Source organism: Phytophthora parasitica, assembly GCF_000247585.1.
Source record: "Phytophthora parasitica INRA-310 unplaced genomic scaffold supercont2.18, whole genome shotgun sequence".
NCBI classification, from domain to species: domain Eukaryota; phylum Oomycota; class Peronosporomycetes; order Peronosporales; family Peronosporaceae; genus Phytophthora; species Phytophthora nicotianae.
The window spans coordinates 313,311-337,567 of record NW_008649004.1 but is presented as its reverse complement, the minus strand read 5'-3'; the positions used below and the strand labels follow the sequence as shown (position 1 = coordinate 337,567).

The 24,257-nt window shown below is 51.4% G+C and overlaps 11 protein-coding genes across 12 annotated transcripts in view; 6 read left to right on the top strand and 5 right to left on the bottom strand.

Moving 5' to 3' along the window:
• Window positions 1–3: 3 nt before the first annotated feature.
• PPTG_09442 (hypothetical protein) lies at window positions 4–5,230 on the top strand (the record flags this gene model as incomplete). The annotated part of the gene is made up of 5 exons (XM_008904435.1): window positions 4–176; window positions 255–325; window positions 408–466; window positions 532–4,575; window positions 4,640–5,230. The coding sequence occupies 5 exons, from the start codon at window positions 4–6 to the stop codon at window positions 5,228–5,230; spliced, it is 4,938 nt and encodes a 1,645-aa protein (XP_008902683.1).
• Window positions 5,231–5,391: 161 nt separating this feature from the next.
• PPTG_09441 (hypothetical protein) lies at window positions 5,392–7,374 on the top strand (the record flags this gene model as incomplete). Its single annotated transcript, XM_008904434.1, has 1 exon — window positions 5,392–7,374. One exon carries the CDS (start codon window positions 5,392–5,394, stop codon window positions 7,372–7,374), a length of 1,983 nt encoding a protein of 660 aa, XP_008902682.1.
• Window positions 6,204–8,479, bottom strand: PPTG_09440. 2 transcript variants are annotated; one of them, XM_008904432.1, is made up of 3 exons: window positions 8,244–8,479; window positions 7,696–8,173; window positions 6,204–7,634 (listed from the first exon to the last, which is right to left on the bottom strand). In XM_008904432.1, the coding sequence occupies exons 1-3, from the start codon at window positions 8,441–8,443 to the stop codon at window positions 7,434–7,436; spliced, it is 879 nt and encodes a 292-aa protein (XP_008902680.1). In that variant the 5' UTR covers window positions 8,444–8,479; the 3' UTR covers window positions 6,204–7,433. The 2 variants fall into 2 exon arrangements, with proteins under 2 accessions (XP_008902680.1, XP_008902681.1); XM_008904433.1 differs by having other exon boundaries at window positions 7,696–8,479.
• A 79-nt stretch (window positions 8,480–8,558) lies between these two features.
• PPTG_09439 (hypothetical protein) lies at window positions 8,559–9,541 on the bottom strand. Its single transcript, XM_008904431.1, has one exon. The coding sequence runs from the start codon at window positions 9,497–9,499 to the stop codon at window positions 8,741–8,743; it is 759 nt and encodes a 252-aa protein (XP_008902679.1). The 5' UTR covers window positions 9,500–9,541; the 3' UTR covers window positions 8,559–8,740.
• A 569-nt stretch (window positions 9,542–10,110) lies between these two features.
• On the top strand, window positions 10,111–11,864 carry PPTG_09438 (hypothetical protein). Its single transcript, XM_008904430.1, has one exon. It carries the CDS (start codon window positions 10,175–10,177, stop codon window positions 11,777–11,779), a length of 1,605 nt encoding a protein of 534 aa, XP_008902678.1. The 5' UTR covers window positions 10,111–10,174; the 3' UTR covers window positions 11,780–11,864.
• Window positions 11,865–11,965: 101 nt separating this feature from the next.
• Window positions 11,966–12,754, top strand: PPTG_09437 (hypothetical protein; the record flags this gene model as incomplete). The annotated part of the gene is made up of 1 exon (XM_008904429.1): window positions 11,966–12,754. The coding sequence occupies one exon, from the start codon at window positions 11,966–11,968 to the stop codon at window positions 12,752–12,754; it is 789 nt and encodes a 262-aa protein (XP_008902677.1).
• A 62-nt stretch (window positions 12,755–12,816) lies between these two features.
• On the top strand, window positions 12,817–13,842 carry PPTG_09436 (hypothetical protein). The gene has a single exon (XM_008904428.1). The coding sequence runs from the start codon at window positions 12,822–12,824 to the stop codon at window positions 13,722–13,724; it is 903 nt and encodes a 300-aa protein (XP_008902676.1). The 5' UTR covers window positions 12,817–12,821; the 3' UTR covers window positions 13,725–13,842.
• PPTG_09435 (hypothetical protein) lies at window positions 13,687–15,813 on the bottom strand. Its single transcript, XM_008904427.1, has one exon. It carries the CDS (start codon window positions 15,754–15,756, stop codon window positions 13,795–13,797), a length of 1,962 nt encoding a protein of 653 aa, XP_008902675.1. The 5' UTR covers window positions 15,757–15,813; the 3' UTR covers window positions 13,687–13,794.
• A 914-nt stretch (window positions 15,814–16,727) lies between these two features.
• On the bottom strand, window positions 16,728–18,299 carry PPTG_09434 (hypothetical protein; the record flags this gene model as incomplete). Its single annotated transcript, XM_008904426.1, has 1 exon — window positions 16,728–18,299. The coding sequence occupies one exon, from the start codon at window positions 18,297–18,299 to the stop codon at window positions 16,764–16,766; it is 1,536 nt and encodes a 511-aa protein (XP_008902674.1). The 3' UTR covers window positions 16,728–16,763.
• Window positions 18,300–19,541: 1,242 nt separating this feature from the next.
• On the bottom strand, window positions 19,542–21,355 carry PPTG_09433 (hypothetical protein). The gene has a single exon (XM_008904425.1). The coding sequence runs from the start codon at window positions 21,291–21,293 to the stop codon at window positions 19,755–19,757; it is 1,539 nt and encodes a 512-aa protein (XP_008902673.1). The 5' UTR covers window positions 21,294–21,355; the 3' UTR covers window positions 19,542–19,754.
• A 1,853-nt stretch (window positions 21,356–23,208) lies between these two features.
• PPTG_09432 (hypothetical protein) overlaps window positions 23,209–24,257 on the top strand; it is a gene marked incomplete at both ends in the record, with an annotated part of 2,726 nt that continues 1,677 nt past the window's right edge. The window contains one exon of the mRNA XM_008904424.1: window positions 23,209–24,250. Within this exon, the coding sequence (XP_008902672.1) occupies window positions 23,209–24,250 (1,042 nt within the window). The remainder of the gene's footprint in view (window positions 24,251–24,257) is intronic.

Genomic DNA, 24,257 nt, shown 5'->3' with positions numbered 1-24,257 from the left:
AGAATGGAGTCACCGTCGCAGTCGCCACGCTCGCACCGGGAGTCGGTGGATGTGAGCGTCGAGGATTTAGTGCACCCGATGGAGGCACGTGTGTTCCAGCTATCACATGAGCTCACACAGACGGACCCAGACGTGCCGGCGCTCTCGGTCGACGAGGTCATCACTAAGCTCAACATGTGCGTGCGGAATCCAACCCACAACGAATGCGGAATGAGCTTGTCTGATGACGTAATCTTGTTTTGTGGGTTTTATAGGATTGCAGAGACACTCGAGGAGGTGGAGACTAATTTCCGCAAGGAGCGATCGTCGCCCTACCGCCGCGACGGTAAGACTGCAGTTGAAGTATGGGGTCGAATCTCTTGCTGACGTGGGTCTTTTGGGGTTCATTTGGGGTTTTATTATATTAGGCCACTTGATCGGTAATCTCCTGCAGGTGCTGGAGCAGAACGAGGATTTCTATCCGATGGTAAGGCAATAACTGAAGTTGAAGATGGACTAAACTTCAACTTTTTAACGGTTATGTTGCTGTAGTTGGAGGGTAAACTATCGGATCTTAGCGTGAACCGCGTCAAGGCAGCAACGTGTCGACTACTGTTGGCCACAGTGCCAGTGAACAGCAGAGCGATTGTGCGCATGCTGGACGACGACGAGATGTTGGACCGTGTGTGTGGGTTTGCTACTGACACCGACCCAGGACTGCGCTGTTATGGCACAGGACTACTCTCCGTGGGGCTACGCGACCGTTCAGTTGCCGATACAGTTGTGAACAACGACACACCTGTTAAGTTGCTGAAACGAGCGAGAATGTTTGCGTCCAAACTGGAAAAAGAGAGACAACAAGCCGTCAAGTATATTCAAGACCATCTTCGTCTCGCTACTTCTCGTCATAAAAAGACAGTTAACACTGGAGGGAGTGGAGCGACGAAAGCGACCACACCACAGCGATCGTTGAAGCGTAAACACTCGGATAGTACCAGTCGAGCACCTAGCCATGGAACTGAGCACAGTGAAAATACCGATGTTACTGTTACTATGGAAACTGAAGAAGAAGAACCGACTGCTACGATTCCGATCCAGCAGTCTCTCCCCATTTCAACCAATGAAGAGGACGTAATGGGGAGTTTAGGCGAAGACGGAGTCGTGATGCCGAGTCCAGAGCATCATGAAGAGGATTTCAAGCGCTTGGTGATGCTGGAGCTGCTGTACACACTGGATTGTCTCGGATCTATGGGGGAATACTTGGAGATCTTTGCTCCAGCATTGAAAGAAGACATCATCGGGACAATTATCACGTTCTTGCACAGCAAAAATCCGGCTGTGATCTCGCACACGATGACGTTAACATCGCATTTTTTAGCTCATAAGAAATTCTCTTTCTCACTTGTTGAAGCGGGAGGTGTGGACCTGCTCTTCACTGTGTTCAAGTCGCAGCAAGCAGCAGGCCAAGTGGGGCCACTGGATCGCAGTTTGTCCATGTGTCTTCACGGGTTTGCGTCTTCTTCTGCAGTTATTGAACGCCTGGTTGCCATGAACCCGGACAATATGCTCTCAGCCGCGTTTAAACTGCTCTCCAGTCCCAACGATCGTGCAAGACAAAACGCAGTAGTGTTTTTCAGCTTGACCCTGAGTTTCAAGGTGATTCTGGACTACTTTGAAAAGCACAACGGGTTGTACACTATCTTGAACATTATTCGAGTAGGTAACCATCCAAAATCAGCAGCACAAAGGCAACTCGCACAAGATGCATGTCTGTGTCTGCGTCAATATGTACGCATGCACATGGCTCTAGTGACTCATCGTCTCCGAAGGAAACTGGCTCAATTGAATCACCCGTCGAATCGCCAATCCAACACTGCACCTGTGTTAACAACAGCGACGGTGGCATCTCGTATTCCAGCTCGTGTGCCGAAGATCACGTGGTCCAAGGCAATCGACCTGGATGACAAGACTCATGAACAGAACATGGTCTTTTACGAGAAGTATCGCTTCAGTGCAAGCAGCGGCAACTCGAACAACTCGTGGTCGGCTGCAAGTGGTCCAGGTGGAGCGATGTGGCCTCCTGCGGCTAAGTTAAACCATTTACGCGGCGTTCTTGTACTGCTGGAGGTCGTAGCTTTGATGTGCTCCGTGATGCAGAACACCGACCCAGACGCCAACTCATCGATGATCCGGGTATGGACTGCAGAGCGCGCGCAGTTTTGTCTGGATTCGCTTCGTGTATTAACGCTCGTGGTTCCATCTCTAGCGAACGAAGTGTGCTCAACTGAAGTATCACTGGAGGAAGGCGCGTCCAAGAAGATAGGAATGACCATCTTACTGGAAATCGCGATGAGCCACAACCCCAGAGATTCGGAGCTGGTGCGGGACGCGCTGCGTGTGTTTTGCAACTGTGTATCGCCTCCTCATCACGAAGATTGCTGGCAGCATCCTTTAAAGGACATTCGACAGTACACACTGACAGCGCGAAGCATGAGAACGAAGAAGGATGACCAGACAGAGGCAACTGACCCGGATAACTGCTCCAATTGCTGCTCGAAGTCCAAAGATGACAAAATGTTGAGACCTGTACGGAAGCTTGCACGTGAGCGGAATGCGATTAAAGTGTGTGTCTACCTGCTGCGCTACAAGCGTTCTGTTCAAAACGCAGACGCTATTCGTCTGCTAGCAACACGTGCCTTACTGGGACTCTCTCGTGACCGTCATATCTCCCAGATTCTCGAGAAAATGCAAGTCGGACAGTTATTGTCTGATATGATTCGTAGTGACCCCGTGCTGGAGGAGAACGCAGATATCCACGTTCGTTTCCGAGAATCTGCACTAGATTTGATCTCTCACGTGACACATCGAGCTTCGAACGTGGTGATTAATGAAGCTACAGACCCCACGGTGAGGAAGATCGAGAAGGCGAGTATTGTTGCGAATACCAAGATTTCATACGACGAGAACGAGCTGCTGAGGCTGATTCACGATCATTTGGTCACGAAAGGATTACATCATGCAGCCTCTGCTCTCGTTGATGAAGCTAAGATCAACGTTGAGAACTCCAAGGAGAGCTCAGATGCATCATCTCGCGCTATTGAACCGCACGTTAATGCCGATCAGAAGGTGTCAACACCGCATAGGAAGCAGACCGTAGTGGATCAAGAAGTCCCGTCCATCGTTCTGAGTCGACGAGAAAGCGGGTATTTAAGTGGAGAGGAGACGCCACGTCCGAAGAAGCTGCAGCGAGTGTCCTCTCTTGGCTCCATCGTGCCAGAACTAGGGAAGATTCAAGTTGCGGAAGGCACTCGTCTTTCAGTGAAAATGTCCGCACCAGCCACTCACTACCGCCACTCAAAGAAACTAATGCGTCAAGCTTTTCGTAGACGTCATTTCTTTCAAGATCCTACGCCAACACAGTCGGTCACTTCCCCTAGAGTTGTGTCGGAGACTGCCTGCCCGGATGCACTTCAGAAGCTCCCGATAAACGCGCGATGGAGTGCAAACAGTGAAGCTGCGACCGTATCACCGTCAAGTAAATTGGATGAGATTATCACGCATTTCTTGAGAGAACAGCACCGTCAATGCGCCAACCCAGTGACCACTGTACCGCCGTTTAAGCTATTGGGTAAAGGCTCAATGCATCGCTGTCCGGATCCTCCTGCCACATCGTCAAACTTGAGCATCTGCTCTCGTCTACTACGTCGAAGTCGTACGGGTTATCGTGTTGGTTCATCTGCGTTCTCCTCATACTATGCTGATGCTGGGATTGATCGCTATGTATTCAGTCGTTACCGTCCGTATCGCACTGTAGGTGCACACGTCGGGTCTTTCGCATGGGGAGGAGTGAGTGTCGCGAGATTCTTTGGTCAAAACCAACAGGAGATGCTGATAGGCAATCATGATGGAGAGCTACGTCAATTCAACATCGAGTCTGACGAAGTAGTGGAGGAATGGACCTGTCACTCACCGTCAAGCGCTATCGTGAGCTTGGAAACAAACGAAGCCACGTCCATGGGTCTCCAAAGTCGCCTGATACTGACTGGAGCTGTGGCTCTGTCTGAACTTGCAGTGAACGAAATCGCGCTATGGGATGCGAACGATACGAGTGCGTTGGTAGAGCGATGGCGGTTCCAAGGTGGTCTCCGTCCTGAATTTAATCATTACGGAGACCGGATTGTTGCGCTTGATGCCCGTTCTAACGAAGAGGATGAAGGACTGGGCTTTGCTGTTAAAGGCGCTGTCGTGCTGGATATAGCGACTGGGGACGTCCTGTGCGACTTGAAAGACGCAATGCGTTCGAACGATTACGGCGCAGAAACGAACTGCTGCTTTTCTCCTTGTGATGGAACGATTCTGACGGATGGAATGTTGTGGGATGCTCGGATCCCCACTCGCGCGTTGTATAAGTTCGACAAGTTGTCCAACTTCGGCTGCGGATTCTTCCATCCTAACGGGAACGAGGTGATCGTGAACTCAGCAGTGTGGGATCTTCGAACGTACCGTTTGTTGCGTATGGTACCAGCTTTGGACAAGTGCAGCATCAAGTTTAATCCTTCTGGTAGTGTGCTGTTCGCGTACTATCCCTACGCAGGGGTAAGTAAATGATCTAGATCGTTGACGGGAGTGAGGCTAACTCTGTGACTTTTTCTTTCGTCAGGGCGACTATTTGGAGCGCAGGAAGACCAAGCTGAAGTCGTGGTTTCGAGTACTGGATGCGCGTGACTACCGAGATATCACGACGATTGATCTCGGTCGTCCCGTGTTCGATCTCTCTTTAAACACTAAGAGCACGCTGCTTTCCGTGGTGGAAGGGCGCTATTTAGAAGCTGGAGACGTTGACGACGACGATTCCATCTGCCGTCTCTATGACATTGGGAGAAAGCGTCCTGCGGAAGATGATTCCGATGCTGAGGATGGACAGGATGAGTCAGACACACTGGATGATGACGAGTACGACGATGAAAGCTCTAGCGATGGAGATGAAATGGAAGAGGAGACGGATGAAAGTGACGAGGAAACGTCCGAATCGGAAGAAGTTGACAGCTCCGAAGTAGACGAGGACGCGGAGAGTGATGACGATGCTGCCGCACACATTCTTGCTGTTGAGGAGGACAGTGACGAAGACGGGGATGGATCGATCCTATCGACTCACGATCTTGGCTATTTATTAGAGCTCCCTGATACGACGTACTATGAAGTTCATGGCCAATACTCGAGTGACGAAGACGACGCTGAAGAAAACGAATAGTATAGAGAAAACCCAGTGCGAAAAAGGTAAAATACCACCGAGGGTTTATTGTCTAACAGTAATCCTTTCCTGATATTTGATGTTTTATTAGGGCGCTGAAACGAGCATATAGTCGTTTCTAGCTGTCCAGACGCAGTTATTTATTTATCGGACTTCATACGATGGCGGCCAAGCCTGAAGTGGACGTCGAGTCTCTACGCGATAAGCCTGTGTTGTTGAAGCGCAAGGACTTTCTGGGAACGGAGAAGGCAGCTCAGAGCCACCCCAATCGGACGTATTACTACCGCCAGCCCACGGATCTCCAGCACGTGATTGATACGTCTACCAGTCATCTCGTGCGTGAACCGAAGGACGTCAAGGTGTTGCTAGCACGTGGACAAGCACTTTTCAAGCAGGCCAATTACGAACAGACCATTCGAGATCTTAATGAGGTCGTGGCTCTGGACAGTTCAAATGCTACTGCGTTTTACACGCGTGGACTGGCCTACTCAAAGTTGGACAAAGTGGAGCTAGCAATACGAGATTTCTCACGAACGTTGCAGATTAACCCAGAGCACGTAAATGCCGCGTACGCCCGTGCATCCTGCTACAACTCACAAGGGGATTTTGTACGAGCAATTGACGACTACAACTTCGCATTGCTGAAAGATAAGAAGCTAAAACTACAGCAAAAACATCAGCAGGAGCTGCATCGCTCTGCGACTTTATCTCGGCAGCAGCTACAGCAGCAGAAGCAGCAACAAGACGAAAGCGCCAGCAACGCGTTACTTTTCTCGCAGCGATTAAAGAAAGCCTCACCAGGTTCATTAGCAGAAGCTGACAACAATGCAGAAGGCCTGCGTCAGGAAGAGAAGGCTACGTCTGTGTCTGTGAACTCTCGATTACAGAGCTTGAAGCTAAATGTAGCCTCAACTCCAGCAAATACGCTGCCACCAACACGGACAGCTACCCCACCTCCAGCCACAAGTCTAGCAACTTCAGGTGAACGGAAAAGTACTACTGCGACGGGACTAGATACGACAAAGATCTCGTCTGCACTTGAACAAGCAGAAGTTCACCACGCGAGAGGCTTTCAGTATCGTCAAGAAGGCAATTTCCAGGCTGCAGCGGACGAGTATTCACGGGCGATTCAGCTAAACCCTCAACACTTCAAGGCTTACTTCAATCGAGGTTTCGTTTACGACAAAATGCGGCGCTTTGACGCCGCTGTGGAGGACTACACGCAGGCTCTGAAAATGGATCCACACAATGCTTTCGCACTCTACAACAGAGGGATCTCTCTTGATCGCAGTGGAGACTATCAAGGCGCACTCGCGGACTTCACTCGAGCTATTGAGCTGCTACCAACAAACGCTGATTTCTACCATAACCGAGGCTTCTGCCACCGTAAACAAGGCAACTTTGAGTTGGCTATAGCAGACTACTCACGAGCGATTGAGTTCAATCCGGAACACTTCAAGTCGCTGTACAATCGAGCGTACTCGTACGACAAGCTCGGTCGTTATGAAGACGCAGTACAGGATTACACGGCCGCATTACGCGTCGAACCAGAGAACGCCAACGCTTATCACAACCGAGGAAGTACGTACGACAAGATGAAAGACACCAGTCGAGCTATCGCCGACTTTGATCGTGCGATCGCTCTTCAGCCTCGCTCAGTATCAAGCTACAACAGTCGTGGGCTGTGTTACGACCAGCTTGGACGGCACGAAGAAGCTCTGCAGGATTTTGCGAAGGCACTGGCGCTGGATCCACGCAGTGCTGTGTTTTATCACAACCGCGGCTACTGCCTTCGTAACATGGGCCGCTTCGAGGAAGCTGTACAAGACTACAGCTCTGCTCTCGCTCTCGAGCCTCGCAATGTCGCTGCGTACAATAATCGAGGCTACGCACTTCGTAAGCTTCGTCGCTTTAAAGAAGCCGTCGCCGACTACACGACAGCGCTGACTATTGATCCACAAAACACAAGAACTCTCAGTAATCGAGCCTATTCCTTAGCAAAGATGCAACGTATCGAAGAAGCCATCGCAGATTACACCCAAGTACTAACACTGGACCCTCAGAACTCATACTCACGTCACAACCGTGCAATTCTTACGGCCAAGATTAAGGGCAGCGACGTAGATGAGCGGGATCTCAAGTGATTCGGGCCAGATCTTTTTGTCTACGTCGAGTTGCTTTAGTTGTGAGGGTTCTAACAGACTTAGAACTTGAAGCCCGAGTGCATGGCAGTCACTCCGAACGTGAAGTTGGTGTACGTCACGCGCTTGAATCCGGCGTCCTCGATCATTGTTTTAAACTTCTCCTGGGGCGGGAACTGACGGATACTCTCGACCAAATACTGGTACGACGCACGGTCGTTCGCTACCTTGTCACCCAGCAGCGGGATCACGTTGAACGAGTACTGCAATAAAAATAATAATTAGCGTTCCTACTCCAGATCTTCAAAGTTGATAAGAACTTACAGCGTCGTAGAACTGGCGAATAAGTGGGTTGGGCACTTGACTGAACTCCATGCACATGAAGCGGCCTCCGGGCTTGAGCACACGGTAAGCCTCCTTGATAGCGCGATCCACATGAGTGACGTTGCGGATACCGAACACGATGGTGTAGACGTCGAATGAATTGTCCTCGAAGTCCAAGTGCTCAGCATTGCCCTCCACCCAGCGGAAGAGTGATGGATCCACATTGGGAAGCACTTTGGCTGCACGTTCCTCGCCCACCTGCAGCATGGATGAGTTGATATCACACACGGTGATCTCGGAGCCTTCAGTGCCTCGTGACGACTTGGATAGCTGCTCGGCGATGCGGAAGGCGATGTCACCGGTGCCTCCTGCCACGTCCAGACACTTCAAAGGACCCACAGGGTGGAGGGTGTCCACAAATGCATCCTTCCAGAGACGATGCATGCCGCCGCTCATGAAGTCGTTCATGACGTCGTATCTGGCAACATTTTGCAGCGATTTATTAAATGTGTGAGTCGCATGCAGGTCTCAAGTATGGGGGGTCGTACTGCTCGGCTACATTGTGGAACACGGACGCCACCATGCGCTCTTTGTCCGCCTCGGGCACCTGCTGGAAACCGAAGTGCGTCGTCGTCGAGCTAGAGTTTGCGGTGGAGGAAGCATCTGAAGATGAGCTGGCGGCGGTGGAGAGGCTGCGCACGAAGCGGGCGGTGCGGGGCACTCGACGCAGTACGAGCGACAGAGTCATGGCAATCACCAAGAAATCTGAGGTCGAAAACTCTACAATGCACTTTTTTGCAATATCCAGTTAAAATTCGAATATATTTGTTTTTTAGCGCAAGAAAAACACAAATTAACAAAGAGATTATTTACAATACCGGCAAGTTTCGTTGATATGCATCTTAAAAAAACAGATCAACAAGACCAATTAATCAATTCACTCGAGTAGATTAAATGGCAGTGAAATAGATATATATGCATCTCTTGCGTTGAATTTAGCAACACGTACACGCAGCATCGCTACTCCTCTTTCATTCACTCCACCTCAACACCCCCATCCCAACGACGCCAGCAATTTAATCTGCGCCGCCAGGTAGAACGCTGCCGCGGTACTAATCGGCTTGTCACTGCGCTGGAAATCGTCTGGGATCTTCTCATCCACCATGAACGACTTGGCATGGTTTACGGAAATGGTCTTCGACTCATAGTCCCCCATTGCAATCAGCAACAGCGCAGATTCCCCGTACGCCGTCGCTTGCGCTTTAACAGGGAGGGCGTACTCCGGGTTCTCCTTCTTGCATTGCGTCTCCCTCTCTTTTCTCACTTTTGCCATAGTGTGTTTATTCAGCTTTCCATCCACACTTTTAGCGAACACATTATCGGCCAGCGTGGTATTAACTTGCGCTGGGTCTCTCTTCACGTACGTATCGTCGTGCACCAGCGATGCGTCGTGCTCGATGAACCCGTGGACACTCAAGTCCGCGAGTGTCAGCTGAGGCGGCAGCGGGCGAGTAAGGCGCTCTGCCAGTCCCTCGTCTACATTGAATACGTCCATAATGGCATCGCGTATCAACTGTGGGGTCAACTCCTTTCCGTCGCGAGGCAGATATCCGTGGTTCGCAAGGGAATTAAGTGCTGGGCACGGACTGCGATGGTTTGGAGCGGAGTTTGGAGGAGGAAAGTCGGAGACGTCGACGCCCGACGGACGGAAGTAGTGGTGGTGGTGGTGGTGTTCAGCTGCAGCATTTGAAGCTTGTGCAGCAGCTTGCACGTTGTGCGTGCAGCAGCACGGGCGGGACATCATGATCGATCACAGTAGTGAGGCTTTATCGAGCCGATAACAAAGTGTCATTATGAATGAAAACTTGTAGAACTTTTTTTTCAAAAAAAAAATGTCGCTTGCCAAAAACAACCCATTAAAATTTTAATGGGTTGTTTTCGTCTGAATGGCATCCAACGGTACGGTTTATTTGGGTTATTCAGAACCAACTCAAAAAAGTCAAATTTTGGGTCGTAATAATATATGCTTGGTTGGCATTCAACTTAGTTCCAAAATCTCGTCGTGATGCATACGGATTGGCTGGGATGGTATTCAGACAAAAAAAACCCATTAAAATTTTAATGGCTTTTTTTCGTCTGAATGGCATCCCAGCCAATCAGATCTCTCGAAATATTTTTTCCATTCCCATTTAAGTTGTGTTTTGGCTGTCATACCAGAAAATGGATATTCTGTGTGTCTTACCTCAAGTTGAAGTGGCTACATCACTTCCTTCTGATTGGCTCATCACTTCACCTCATTTCAGCTAATCACCGCTAGCTCCGCTATAAATATCTGCGGAAAATGGATATTGTGTAGATTAAAATCAAGTTGAAGTAACTACATCACTTTCTTCTTATTGGGTCGTCACTTCGACACAAAGAGACGCAAGCGGACGCTGTTGTCATCTGGCCACCTCTCACTTGTGGATTATCGTCCTAAATGGGCGGTTCTTCGACTTCATCTTCGCTGTGGGTGGCGCTCCCCACGGCCGCAGCAGCCGCTGTTCTTATCTATCTACTCGTCCCCGATGAGCGCCAACGCGCTATCCGCCGTCTCCCGGCCCCGACTTCAACTCTGCCTGTGCTGGGCAATACACTGGACGTCATGGGCGTGGAACTTCCACGACTGCACGACTGGATCGCCGAGCAATGCAAGGCCTTCGGTGGCCGCACGTGGCGTCTTCAGGTGTTGGGCGCGCCGCCGCTCGTGGTCGTCAGCAGCGTCGAATGTTTCGAGGACGTGCTCAAGACGCAGTTCGAGGTGTTTGACAAGGGCCAACGCATGACCAACATCTTCCGTGACGTGACCGGCGGTGGTATCTTTGCCGTGGACGGGGCCAAGTGGGTGACCCAACGCAAGATGCTCAGTCGGCTCTTCACCATGCGGGCCTTCCGCGAGACCATCAGCCAGTGCGTGCACGACTACACTTTGGTGCTCGGCCGCTCACTCAACGAGTCAGCGCGGACTGGGGTCCCTATCGACTTTTCAGTCGTGATGCATCGCTTCGCATTCGATGTGTTTACCGACATCTCCTTCGGCCTGCAGGCCAATTCGCTGGAAGGCGGAGAACACACGCAGTTCATGGAGGCCATGAGCAAGATCGGCCATAATCTAGAGATGCGCTTCCATTCTCCGGATTGGCTCTGGAAATTAAAGCGAGCACTGAAACTCGGAAGCGAGAAGGAGATGGCCGAGGAGATCGCTATTCTGGACAAGATGGTGTTCACTATGATCAATAAAAACATGGAGCGCAAGTTTAACCCGGACGCGGCCAACGAGTGGCCCCGACGACCTCAACGGACCACGAAAGACGTGGTATCGCTCTTCTTGGACGCTCAGGACGAGCAAAAGACGTCGAGTGAAGCGTATGACACTCAACTGGACGCAAACTTCTTACGAGATATCGCTGTCTCTGTGTTACTAGCCGGTATGGACACTACAGCGTGGTCCTTGTCGTGGCTCATTGTTATGCTCAACCGTAACCCGAAGGTGGAAACCAAATTGCGTCAGGAACTGCGTGATAAGCTTCCCCGGTTGTTTAGTGATCCCAACTACGTACCGACCATGGACGACGTGGAAGGCCTCGTGTATCTAGACGCTGTTCTACGTGAAAACCTCCGTCTAAACCCGGTCGTACCGCTGAACGCGAAGGAAGCGAACCGTGATACGACACTTGTGGACGGCACATTCGTGAAGAAAGGGACACGCGTCTACATTCCGTCCTATTCGTTGGGCCGTATGAAGAGCGTGTGGGGTCGCGACGCGTCTAAATTCAAGCCGGAGCGATGGCTCATGCAGGACCCGTGGACGGGTGAACTCACTATCCGTCCCGTGTCGGCGTACCAGTTCGTATCCTTCCACGCTGGACCTCGTACGTGCTTGGGTATGCGCTTCGCTATGCTCGAAATGAAGACTGTCACGGCCTACATGCTGAGCAAATACCACTTCACGACCAAGGAGAACCCCAAGAGTTATACGTACGATATGGCCTCGATACTTCAGATCAAGGGCCCGCTGATCGTCAAAGTGCAACGAGCCGGATAGAGCAACACGTTTTCATTATGTCCTAGTTCCATTCATCTTTGTCGAATACAATACAATTCCAATCTAGAACTGAGGAACCTTCCAACTGGTGGTGCTTAACACTGGTGTCATTTGTGGGCATTGGGATAGTATTTATCGCGTCCAATGTGTTGCCTGCATTGTCGAATTTTCACGGTCGGTTTAACGATGAAGACGTTGTCAGTTGCATTGACGTGTGGAGCGCTTGCAGTAGCTCTCAACTCGTTCTTCTTGGTCGACCACTCTTCTCAACCAACAACTCCATCACTCACTACTGGACAGCATGGATACTTTCGACCTCATGATGACCAGGTCTATGGACTTCCAGGGAACAGCTCATCCGCTTACTTCCGTAGCCCATGCCCAGCTCTCAATACTCTGGCAAACCATGGCCACATCCCCCGAGACGGGAAGAACCTGACCCCTGCAGTTTTGGGTGACGGGATCATGAAAGTCTACAACTTTGATAAGAAAGTACTGGACGTTATCTTCCTCGCTTTACCGTCAAAGTTCACGCTCGCCGACCTTGGAGGCCCCAACTTTATCGACCATGATGCTTCGTTAGTTCACGATGACTCGTTCTTCCAAGTGGAGCCGTTCAAAGTCAACAAGACTCTTGTGGGCGAGCTGTTAGCAAGTGCTGAGCATATTGGGGGACACAGTGGTCGGGTGCTTACCACGAACACAATGGCTCGCTTCCGGCGTCGTCGAGAGATCGAGTGTGCTCGGGACAACCCGAAGTTCAGTATGAGTGCGTTGGCTAGCTTCGTGGCCAACGGTGAGGCCTCGTTCGTCTTGCAAGGCTTGGGCGACTACACTATCTCGGTGGAACACGCTCAATCTTTCTTGGTGGATGAACGAATCCCCACAGACTACCGTCCATCCAAAACACCGATAACCATCACGAGTGTACTCCTCGCCATTGCAGAGCTGAAAATTCGAGCTTGGCTGGGCTAAGAGGTATGCAGGTGCTCTGGATTGAGAATATCCAGCACTGGACCAGCAGAAGGTATCTCTGTTGCTAATGTACATGTACCTCCATCATATCTCACTGCGTAATGAAGGTCATTCAACCCACCTGTATTCTATTCCCTACTTTACAACTCAATCCAGAATCTGCGCCACAATGACCAAGCGAGTCGTCAACCCTGCCTTCATCATCATGGTATCCGTTCCAATCGCTATGGTGCTAAACGTTTTCATCTCCATGAACAAGCCTTCGCGGGTCGTACCCCAATCTGTGGATCTCACTGGAGACCATGCATACTATCGACCAGGGGGTACCGAAGTCTCCGGGTTCAAGGACAGCACGTCCACGTATCATCGAAGTCCGTGTCCAGCACTCAACGCTTTGGCAAATCACGGCTTCCTCCCACGCGATGGTAAGGAGATCACCCCAATACATCTCCAACAAGCTCTCGTCCAAGTATACAACCTCGACAACCCACTCGCCGAGTTTCTTGTGAGCAGCTTGCCCGCTGAATTCTCTCTTGCAGATCTGGGCGAACACAACGTCGTCGAGCACGACGCCTCCCTCGTTCATGATGACTCGTGGAAAGGACAAGATCCGTCGTCCGTGAACGTCACATTGGCCATTAACCTGCTTTCACGCGGCCATCAACTAACGAAAACTACGTTGGCTGTATATCGCCATGAGCGAGAAGCCGACAGCACTGCGCATACACCAGACTTTAAGACGACATTCACCATGGAGCGAGCTCTGACTGCCTACTCTGAGGCGGCTGTAATGCTTCTTGTACTTGGAAATTCTTCAAGCATACCGACAGATTATGCCCGTGCGTTCTTGGTCGAAGAGCGCATTCCAGGTGACTACAAGAAACCAAGTGTACCGATATCACTTAGTCAATCTCTTTGGCTCGCGTTGCAGCTGAAGACGCTTGCTCTGCTCAGCCCAGTGTTGGCATAAACTAACAAACTCTTGACAAAATGAACAGTGCATTTACTCTTTTTCTCGCCTCAAAAACTTACGCGTTTACTCAGTAAATGGCACGTAGAAGACGACTACCGTTACAGATGGACGTGGCAGCGATGAAGAACGTGAAGTCGCTCTGTTTATGGTTCAGGAAGCGGAAGGCTGTGAGCTCTGCGACTGTAACGCCACCGACGTAATATACCAGCACATTGATGCGCTTCCCACCGCTGCTATTGTCCAAACTCGACGAAGAATCGGACATACTGTGGTGGCTGGAGTTGTTGCTTCCCAGACTGAGCAACGACGAATTCGGGTCTTTAGCGAGAGTCTTATACTTCATACCGAGCGAATCTTGCAGCAACCGGATACTCATCGGAGCATAGCCCGTGTACGGGAACATGAAGTGGATGTCGGTGGGATGTCTCGTGTCCTCGTCATCCAGAGCGCCACGCATTAGTAGAAGCTGTTTGCGCATCTTCGGGAAGTCGAAGCGGTTCTCCACACTCAGCAAGTCCATTTTCTCCAGTTGCACGAGTAATGGCAGGATCTGATGGCCATAAGTATGACAGAGTTGTTGGCGATACCATGCCAATCTGTCTGGTTTGAGGCCGCCACGAACAAGAGAGCAGAGACACAGTAACTTGACGACGTCGTAGAGATTCAGTGGAGGTTCACGTAAGATGGCTTCCTCCAAGAAATTGTCCACATCTTTAGCTGCAGCGGACGATGCACGCGGACCAGCACTCATGATGGTCATTTCCGTCTCCACACAGCCACGTAGAGCAAGTTGCGTACTCAGTTCACGGATCCGCTGTACCAGTTGCAAATGGTGGGCCAGCGAGCGCTTCTTCTTGACCAAATGAGGGGCTTTAGCCAGTAGAGCCTTGACCTTCTGGAACTCAGCCTGGCTGTCCTTAGGCAAGCCGACAGTAGACCCGGCCGAGCTGCCACGAACCTCAGTGGCCAAGTCCTTGGCGACATCGACCAGCTGGTTCGATACCAAGTTGAAGTTAACGTCGCGGATCTCGTCGAATAGCGCGTCGAGGTGGTTCAGCACCACTTTTTGCGTTGTCGAGCTGTTAGTATTACTGGGGGGTCTATCACTCGGAACTTCTTCCGTTTCTTCTTCTTCCTTCTCGTACGTGACGACGCCGTGATTGACCCCCACCAGTGCATCTAGTAGTCCTTCATACGTCATGGGCGTCAGAAGCATTGATAAGGGATCTTCCATTCTATCAATCACCACCAATTTATCCATGGCCGTGGCCACGTCGGCCTCTCCTTCCTTCACACCGGCCGCCCGGTTCATCTTGATCTTTTGCTGTTGTCTGTGGGCCAGCTCCAGCATCTTTTTGACTCGTTGAGCGAAGAATCCATGGCACGTTACGTCTAAGATTCTGCGTCCTGTGTGTTTCTCCACGGCCAGCACACTCTTGACCACGTCTGTCAATGCCCGGCTGTCGCCTTTCACATAGAGCTCTCCGAAAACGCTGTCGTGGCACAGGGCCGCGACGCCCCGGTCCACGGGGATCAGGCCCAGGGACAAGTTGGCCTGGCGGATGAATCCCGCAACGCCCTGACGCTCCATCTCTAGGGTCACGTCAGACGTGGCCGTGGGCAGCCACAACACGGCGCAGCGCCGAGTGGCAACGAGCTCCAGGGGGCGCAGCGCATCGGCCAGACGCTTGGCCACGGTGGGTAATGGCGGGGCCACCACGGCCACGTCCAGCGTCTTCCTCCCCTGCTCCTGATTGGCCTGTGGGTCCTTGGAGATGTCCAATTGTCGCTGCAGTTGGGCCGTGTCGCCTGCGTGAAGCTGCACGCTCAAAAGGCGAGAGATCCCGAGTTTATCGTAGAACTCGCTGCCGCCTGAGCCGTAGGCCAGCAGTTCGAAGATGGCCAGCTGCGACGCATCCACCGCAAGGACCACCTTGCCGCGGGACACGGTGGCCGGGCCCAGAGCGACCTCGATGGACCGAGCGAACGCGGCCAGCGCGTCCGCCTTGAGCGCAGTCTCAAGCTCCATCGCGGTCGAAGATGGTCAGGAATCAGAACAGTCCGAGGACTATTTGTTCCGGGGACCCACATCTTGGTTTCACTATGCCTAATATAAAATCCCTAACATCGATGCGTCGGTTTGAGCGGACTAAATTTGTGGGGACTATTAGTAGTCGGACTATTTGTTTTGACCAATCAGGGGATGCTAAAAATATGACAGATTTGTGTGGACTATTAGTAGTCTAACTATTTGTTTTAGCCAATCATAGGGTTTGAAAAATTGTTGAAAAATATCATGTAATATTGTGCTTTGCATCAACTTTGGCTTATGAAAAGCGCCTCTATTTCGTGTATCTAAAGCTAGAACATAACCCAACGTTAAAAATAAGTTAATCATACCGGATAACAGAGCAACTCTTCAGCTACAACGCAAAACCACAGCGACAATGCAATGCCCGGCTACTTCTTTCCCAGCTTGTTGACTTGAACAAGTGCTTGCCTGCACACTATCCTGCTCCTTCACGGGCCAATCGGCAAACAACTGAGGTTCATTCTCATTTGAAGCGGGATTCGCGTGTTGGTATCACATTACCTTACGACGAAACAGTAAACCCCAACGAGAAATAGACCACGTCGAGACCCTCATAACGGACGCAACGACACTTAGGTCAATGTCTTAGATGTAGATCAGCACAATATATCTCCAACGCATGTCGATAGAAATTGTCATCTTCTGGAATGTAGCTGCACGGGCTTAAGAAAGGCTTAGAGTGCGCGACGTTGGTTTGGCGCTTTTACTACAGCCATTCAACGAAAACACGCATTGGACAACATTAACTCTTCGAGTAAATGGTAATACAGTTAATTCGACGATTACGGTAGGTAAATCAATGTTGGATTATTTTTCAAGATTTGCTAAAACAACGAGTTAGGACATCGTTTAGACAGAATGTGTTCAAAGCACAATACATTCCGATCGTAATACAAACAGAAAACATCGTAAAGTGTATTGTCATCAACTTCACACTGATTTTCCTACGCAAGCGAGTACCGCGGGGACTTGACCTCAATATAAGCGGGCGACTTGGGCTGTCCGCTGCGGAACAGTGCCTCGATGTCCTCGAGCATCATACCCTTGGTCTCCGGGCAGAAGAAGTACACGAAAATCCCGCAGATGCAGCACAACCCAGCGAACAAGAAGAACACGCCGTTGATGTTCAGGTGAGGGAACAGCTTCACCACCTCCGTCATGACAGCACCCATAGCCCAATTGGCAGCCGTGGACAAAGCCACAGCCGGCGCGCGCACACCCAACGGGAAGATCTCGGCCGGGTAGATCCAGCACACGGGTCCCCACGAGATGGCGAAGTTGAAGACGAAGAAGGCCGAGCCGACGCAAATGAACCACCCACCCACGCTCGGACAACCGGCATCATCGACGTTACCGTCACAGATGGCAGTGAACAGGATAGCAGCGAACAAGTGGCCGACCACCATACCCACGGCACCGATGAGCAGCAACTGACGACGGCCGAAAGTGTCCACCCAACGCATGGCCGGGATAGTACTCAAGAAGTTGACACCCGAAAGGAAGAAGGCCGAGTAGATACCGGCGTTGGTGATGTCCTTGAAGATCAACGCGCCATAGCTGAAGATGGGGTTGATACCAGTGGCCTGCTGCAGCACTTGGAGCAACATCGCGATAGCCACACGCTTGAAAATGGACGGCTCGAGCAGTTCAGCCAGACCCTTGGAAGCCGCCAATTCTTCGTCAACTTGGTCACCGATCACCTGCAGCTCGCGGCCGACGTTGTCAGTCTGACGGAGACGCTTGAGCACGCGCTCCGCCTCTTCCTTGCCCTTGTGCAGGTACGTCCAGCGAGGACTTTCCGGCACGAAGAAGATGCCGAGCATGACGACGATCGGAGCAGCCATGGCCACACCGTTGGTCGTACGCCAACCGTGTTCACGGTTCTCCACGATGATGTTAACGACGTTGGCCAGGAAGAGACCCGTCACAACAGTCATCTGCATGAAACCAGAGAGCAAACCACGAAGCTCCTTGGGGGCCATCTCGGCACCAAACAGAGGCAGTGAGAACGACGAGTTACCGACGCCGAAGCCCTGGATCACACGAGCGATATACATGAGCGTGTGTTCCTGCGCCTTGTTGAAGCAAACCCACGACGTGCCGATGCAGAACAGCAGACCAGCAGTGAAAATGGTCCAGCGACGACCAAGCTTGTCGGCCACGATGCCGCCGATGAAAGCGCCAGCGAGACAACCCAGGTTGTACGCCATGTTGTACCAGACAGTGAAGTCCGTCCACTCATGTGGCAGGTCCGACGTGGAAGCGGTGCACTGCTCGTAGGTGAAGTTGTGCCAGCCGACGCAGTAGTCGTTGATGAAGGAGTCCATGATGAGAACACCCGAGGTCACACCCTGGTCATAGCCGAAAAAGAGTCCACCCAGAGCGGCGAAGACGCACACGACGATGGCATAAGTGCGCGAACCTTCGGTTGGGACGTCATCGTCATTGTTGTGGACGTTCACCACGACGCCAGCAGCCATTGTTGGAATAGAGAACTTGGAGATGAAACGAAGAGTTTGTAGCACACGATGTGCGGGAGGCTTTGTGCAGTAGGATGCGAATCGCAGAATGATTGAATCTTGCAGTGCTGCATCGGTGATCTCGCCAACGAACAACTTGAAGTCGTAAGAACAGTTGCAAGTCATAGACAGCCTCGTAGTGGATTTCAATTGTACATGTGCCGGGGGAGAGAGGGCTAAAACGTGACTGGTTTGGGTGGTAGTAATTGGCTATTGTGCTTACAACGAGCGGGCTTTACACGTTTACGATGAACAACTGGTTTACCGTGCAAGATCCTTAATCAGTTGACAATGAAGCGTGACATCTTGAAGTTGGGGATGACAGGCACTACTTCCGACGTACTAGTAATACTGTAAACTTGGTGAAAATAAGCACCAAATGGTGTGCCCTACACTTGATTTATTTGCAATGGTAAGCACATGGGGAGTTTCAGTGCTGCACAGTTCTTTTGGCATGTTTGTTACTGGCGGGTGAGCTTGTACATACATAGGACGTACGCTGCATGTCTTCCTACATGTCATAGTTTCTCCCTGGTATTGAATGGAAAATATAATACATTGTGGTTTATTCTTTGTTCTTTGAAATGTATTTCAGATCCATTTTTTCCTGAAAAAATAGCCTGGGCATTTGTACATGTATTTCGAAATAATCATAAATTGATGAAGGGTAGTCAGTAGAGATACAGTACTATACAGTGATGACCCTATAGCTAACTTTACGAGTTACTCTGTGTGTTCTACAGTACTGATGAGTATCGCCTGAGCTCATTGCTTGCTGAGAGCCACGTTGCTGCCTCACTGCGCTAAAGGCCAAAGACTTCAGGCAGTTTACCTCTTTTGCGCAGTACATTTATACCGATTTCTGAGAATCACTATCTTTAATTACATACATGTTAGCTCAAGATAGCCTGTTTCGCTCGCAATTTTATGTGGCATTTCCCTTACTATGGCCGTCTTGGTCTTCCGGGCTTGACGGGGGAGCCGAGACACCTCCAGTAACGTGTTTGAGCTCGAAAATGCTAAGCAATCTCTTGGTTTTAACTGCAATATTGCAAGCGACTAGCCAACGAGTCGCTGTAGATGGCTGGCAAAGTAATATTTAGCTGAGCCTACCAAGTAGGATAAAAAGCCTACTAGTAGGGAGTGAAGATTAAGTCCTTCCAAGCTATCATACTACACTGTAGTACTATACATACTGGTATGCGCTTTAGTACTACCATAAAGCAAACTACATATACTTTAATATTAGTATTTATTTAAAAATGCATGTAAAAAAAGGGACCAATCGTATTGAACTTGCTTTCGGAGTTAATAGCATTGATTTCCACTGATGACGGTATGATGGTATCGTTAGTAAAAAAAAAGATCTGGACACAAAACAACGACGCATCCCGTGGCAATAGTTTACGACTAGTATCAAACTTGGTTCACGGGCGACTTGACCTCCACGAACTCCGGCGACTTGGCCGCCTTGCTCTTGTTGAACAGCCCCTCAATGTCCTCCAGCATGATACCCTTGGTCTCCGGACAGAAGAAATACACGAATACCAGACAGATCAGACATAGACCCGCAAACAGGTAGAACACGCCGTCGATGTTGAGCGACGGAAACAACTTCACCACTTCTGTCATGACCGCACCCATGGCCCAGTTGGCCGCCGTGGATAAGGCGACACCCGACGCGCGAACATTGAGTGGGAAGATCTCGGCCGGGTAGATCCAGCACACGGGTCCCCACGAAATGGCAAAGTTGAAGACGAAGAAGGCCGAACCAATGCAGATGAACCAGCCACCTACCGTCGGACATCCGGCGTTGTCGACATTGCCGTCGCAGATAGCCGTGAACAGAATGGCTGCCCAAAGATGACCGACGATCATGCCCACGCCGCCGATAAGCAGCATCGTGCGACGACCATAGGTGTCCACCCAGCGCATGGCCGGGATTGTGCTGAGGAAATTAACGCCTGAAATGAAAAGGGCCGAGTAGCGTCCCGATTTCGTAATGTCCTTGAAGATCAGCGCACCGTAGCTCATAATGGGATTGATGCCCGTGGCCTGTTGCAGCACTTGCAGTAGCATGGCGATGATCACGCGCTTTCGCACGCTCGGCTCGAAGATCTCCAACAGACCCTTACCTTCCGCCTCCTCCTCTGCAATTTGATCGCCGATCACTTCCAGCTCGCGGCCGACGTTGTCGGTTTGGCGTAGCCGCTTGAGGATCCGCTCGGCCGCCTCCTTGCCCTTATGCTTGTAGGTCCAACGCGGACTCTCCGGCACGAACCAAATGCCTAGCAGCACCACGATCGGCGGCGCCATCGAGATACCGTTGGTTGTACGCCAGCCGCGGTCGTGGTTGTACACGATGATGTTGACGACGTTGGCCAGGAACAGGCCGATGACCACAGTCATCTGCATGAAGCCCGACAACATACCACGCAGCTCCTTGGGGGCCATCTCGGCGCCGAATAACGGAAGCGAGAACGACGAGTTACCCACGCCGAAGCCCTGGATAATGCGTGCGATGTACATCAGCGTGTGCGCCTGTGACTTGTTAAAGCAGACCCAGCATGTGCCGCCACAGAAGAGCAGACCGGCGCAGAAGATGGTGGCGCGACGACCCAGCTTGTCGGCCACGAAGCCACCGATGAAGGCCCCCACGAGGCAGCCCAGATTGTATGCCATGTTGTACCAGACCGTGAAGGTGGTCCATTCGCTGGGGAGGTCGGACGTGGAGCGTGTGCAGTCCTCGTAGGTGAAGTTGTGCCAGCCAACGCAGTAGTCGTTCAGAAACGAGTCCATGATGAGCATGGAGGACGTCACGCCCTGATCGTAGCCGAAGAACATGCCGCCGAGCGCGGCGAAGACGCAGACCACGATGGCATAGGTGCGCGAGCCCTCGGTCGGGGTGTCATCGAGTTCAGGATGTTGTGTGCTCACGATGGGGCCACCCGCCATGGTTTCCGAAGAACAAGCAAAACCTTACACGGATTACACCGGCACTTCTTGCTCGCAGAGAAGATTGAAAAGTGAGTTTGTCCGTGGACGAGTCGGCGATCGCGATCAGCAGCTCTGTTCAAGGTCCTTGGCTTGGTGTGCAGTCGGGGTGGCCGTCGCGGTGCGATGGCTCATTGAACGGGAAAGAAGACTCGACATTGCAGGCGGCAGTGCGAGCTTGAAGTTGGCGGGGACTTTTCGACGGCATCAAAGATGTCGGGCCGCTCCTCTCCGCTTGATTTATCCGAGACATCAACTGATGCCCCTCTTCGTTATGAAGCTATGAGTTTCCAGAGACTGAAGTTTTTTTTTATTCTTTCAGTTTGCAACTCGGTGGCACCTTGACAAGATACAAGCCTGGCTCATATATCGCTCGCCTGTCCCACTGTGGCGGTCAAGCGAGGTTGAAGTTGAGACGCCCGGCACAAAATGCACTGAAAAGTATGCCGTAGCTGTGCATCCAAGTACTATTACCACGTTAGGTATACTGTAGATCGTACATAACATGAGCCCCCACAACTATAAGTTGAAGTCCTTGCGGAGCAGCCTCGCGTCGATAAAAGCACTTGTAATTCATTCTGTACGTTTCGCCCGGTTGTAGGGAGTATCATGATCACCACCGCCGGTGCTTCACCGATACAGACGTGCCGGCGGTCTTTGCTAAACTTCACTGCGAGTCTGCTACTTTAATTTGTCCAGGATCGCGCGTGCATTTTGGCTCCGTACCGAAAGAAATGCTGCAAAATGTCCGTGAAAGTATGCAACTTGAAGTCACCGTTGCTTTCAGCTTTCAGCATCACGAGGGACACCCTACACTTGATTTATTCACAAGTCCGTCAGCCACTTCACACTAGCCAGCGGCTCGCAGAATGCGAATCGCAACGTCACGTTGCCAACGTGCAATACGCTCCCCCAACGGAGTCTCAGTGAGCCTGGGGACGCACAAATTGCCATCATGCACTATCCTACATGTAGCGAGACTATCGTTGGTTGATGTGCCGCACGCTTGGGTTGTGTCAAGTCGATGTGGTGTCCGAGCTGCTTTCATCGATATTAACTGCAGACAATGACCTGTAGCCTGCCTTGTATCGTTCTTTATTGATAGCAATTTGCTATTGGCAAGCTCTTCGCTGTGCCGGGCGGATTAGTATTAAACTAAGATTTATTTCGAAACGTTGGCGTTTCATTTTGATACTTCAGCTTTGAGCACACCGAAATGTCGCTATTATTTGTAGTTATGGAAGGCACCCAATGGCCAAACGATATCGAAGCATTCGAAAGGTTGCTTTCGTCGCCAAGACTGCTTATAATGCACGGGGTGGTCCACCCCTAATAGTGCAAAGCAAATTCTACTATTTGCGCATTATCTATTCATGTACACGGATACTTTTCATTGAAAACTTTTCAATAAGTGCATTATGTGCCGGGCGCCTCAGCTTCAACCTCACTACTGTGGTACGGGCGCCTGCTTTGTATGGGTCACCGAATGCTGACGAGATGCCTCCGAGAACCTGAATGAAATAAACAACAACTTCAGTCTTTAGAGACTCTCGGCACCAACAAACCAAAGAGGGGCATCAGTCGACGTCGCGAATAAATCAAGCGGAGAGGAGCGGCCCGACATCTTTGATGTCGTCGAAAAGTCCCCGCCAACTTCAAGCTCGCACTGCCGCCTGCAATGTCGAGTCTTCTTTCCCGTTCAATGAGCCATTGCACCGCGACGGCCACCCCGACTGCACACCAAGCCAAGGACCTTGAACAGAGCTGCTGATCGCGATCGCCGACTCGTCCACGGACAAACTCACTTTTCAATCTTCTCTGCGAGCAAGAAGTGCCGGTGTAATCCGTGTAAGGTTTTGCTTGTTCTTCGGAAACCATGGCGGGTGGCCCCATCGTGAGCACACAACATCCTGAACTCGATGACACCCCGACTGAGGGCTCGCGCACCTATGCCATTGTGGTCTGCGTCTTCGCCGCGCTCGGCGGCATGTTCTTCGGCTACGATCAGGGCGTGACGTCCTCCATGCTCATCATGGACTCGTTTCTGAACGACTACTGCGTTGGCTGGCACAACTTCACCTACGAGGACTGCACACGCTCCACGTCCGACCTCCCGAGTGAATGGACCACCTTCACGGTCTGGTACAACATGGCATACAATCTGGGCTGCCTCGTGGGGGCCTTCATCGGTGGCTTCGTGGCCGACAAGCTGGGTCGTCGCGCCACCATCTTCTGCGCCGGTCTGCTCTTCTGTGGCGGCACATGCTGGGTCTGCTTTAACAAGTCACAGGCGCACACGCTGATGTACATCGCGCGCATTATCCAGGGCTTCGGTGTGGGTAACTCGTCGTTCTCGCTTCCGTTATTCGGCGCCGAGATGGCCCCCAAGGAGCTGCGTGGTATGTTGTCGGGCTTCATGCAGATGACTGTGGTCATCGGCCTGTTCCTGGCCAACGTCGTCAACATCATCGTGTACAACCACGACCGCGGCTGGCGTACAACCAACGGTATCTCGATGGCGCCGCCGATCGTGGTGCTGCTGGGCATTTGGTTCGTGCCGGAGAGTCCGCGTTGGACCTACAAGCATAAGGGCAAGGAGGCGGCCGAGCGGATCCTCAAGCGGCTACGCCAAACCGACAACGTCGGCCGCGAGCTGGAAGTGATCGGCGATCAAATTGCAGAGGAGGAGGCGGAAGGTAAGGGTCTGTTGGAGATCTTCGAGCCGAGCGTGCGAAAGCGCGTGATCATCGCCATGCTACTGCAAGTGCTGCAACAGGCCACGGGCATCAATCCCATTATGAGCTACGGTGCGCTGATCTTCAAGGACATTACGAAATCGGGACGCTACTCGGCCCTTTTCATTTCAGGCGTTAATTTCCTCAGCACAATCCCGGCCATGCGTTGGGTGGACACCTATGGTCGTCG

Excerpts from the sequence above, each read along its gene's own strand:
- PPTG_09440 (XM_008904432.1), bottom strand. The coding sequence starts at position 8,443 with ATGACTCTGTCGCTCGTACTGCGTCGAGTGCCCCGCACCGCCCGCTTC. Across the intron at positions 8,174-8,243 it reads TTCCACAATGTAGCCGAGCA|ATACGACGTCATGAACGACT; the intron begins GTACGACCCCCC and ends AAATGTTGCCAG. Across the intron at positions 7,635-7,695 it reads TTCGCCAGTTCTACGACGCT|TACTCGTTCAACGTGATCCC; the intron begins GTAAGTTCTTAT and ends TTTTTATTGCAG.
- PPTG_09436 (XM_008904428.1), top strand. The coding sequence starts at position 12,822 with ATGTACATGTACCTCCATCATATCTCACTGCGTAATGAAGGTCATTCA.
- PPTG_09439 (XM_008904431.1), bottom strand. The coding sequence starts at position 9,499 with ATGATGTCCCGCCCGTGCTGCTGCACGCACAACGTGCAAGCTGCTGCA.
- PPTG_09435 (XM_008904427.1), bottom strand. The coding sequence starts at position 15,756 with ATGGAGCTTGAGACTGCGCTCAAGGCGGACGCGCTGGCCGCGTTCGCT.
- PPTG_09438 (XM_008904430.1), top strand. The coding sequence starts at position 10,175 with ATGGGCGGTTCTTCGACTTCATCTTCGCTGTGGGTGGCGCTCCCCACG.
- PPTG_09433 (XM_008904425.1), bottom strand. The coding sequence starts at position 21,293 with ATGGCGGGTGGCCCCATCGTGAGCACACAACATCCTGAACTCGATGAC.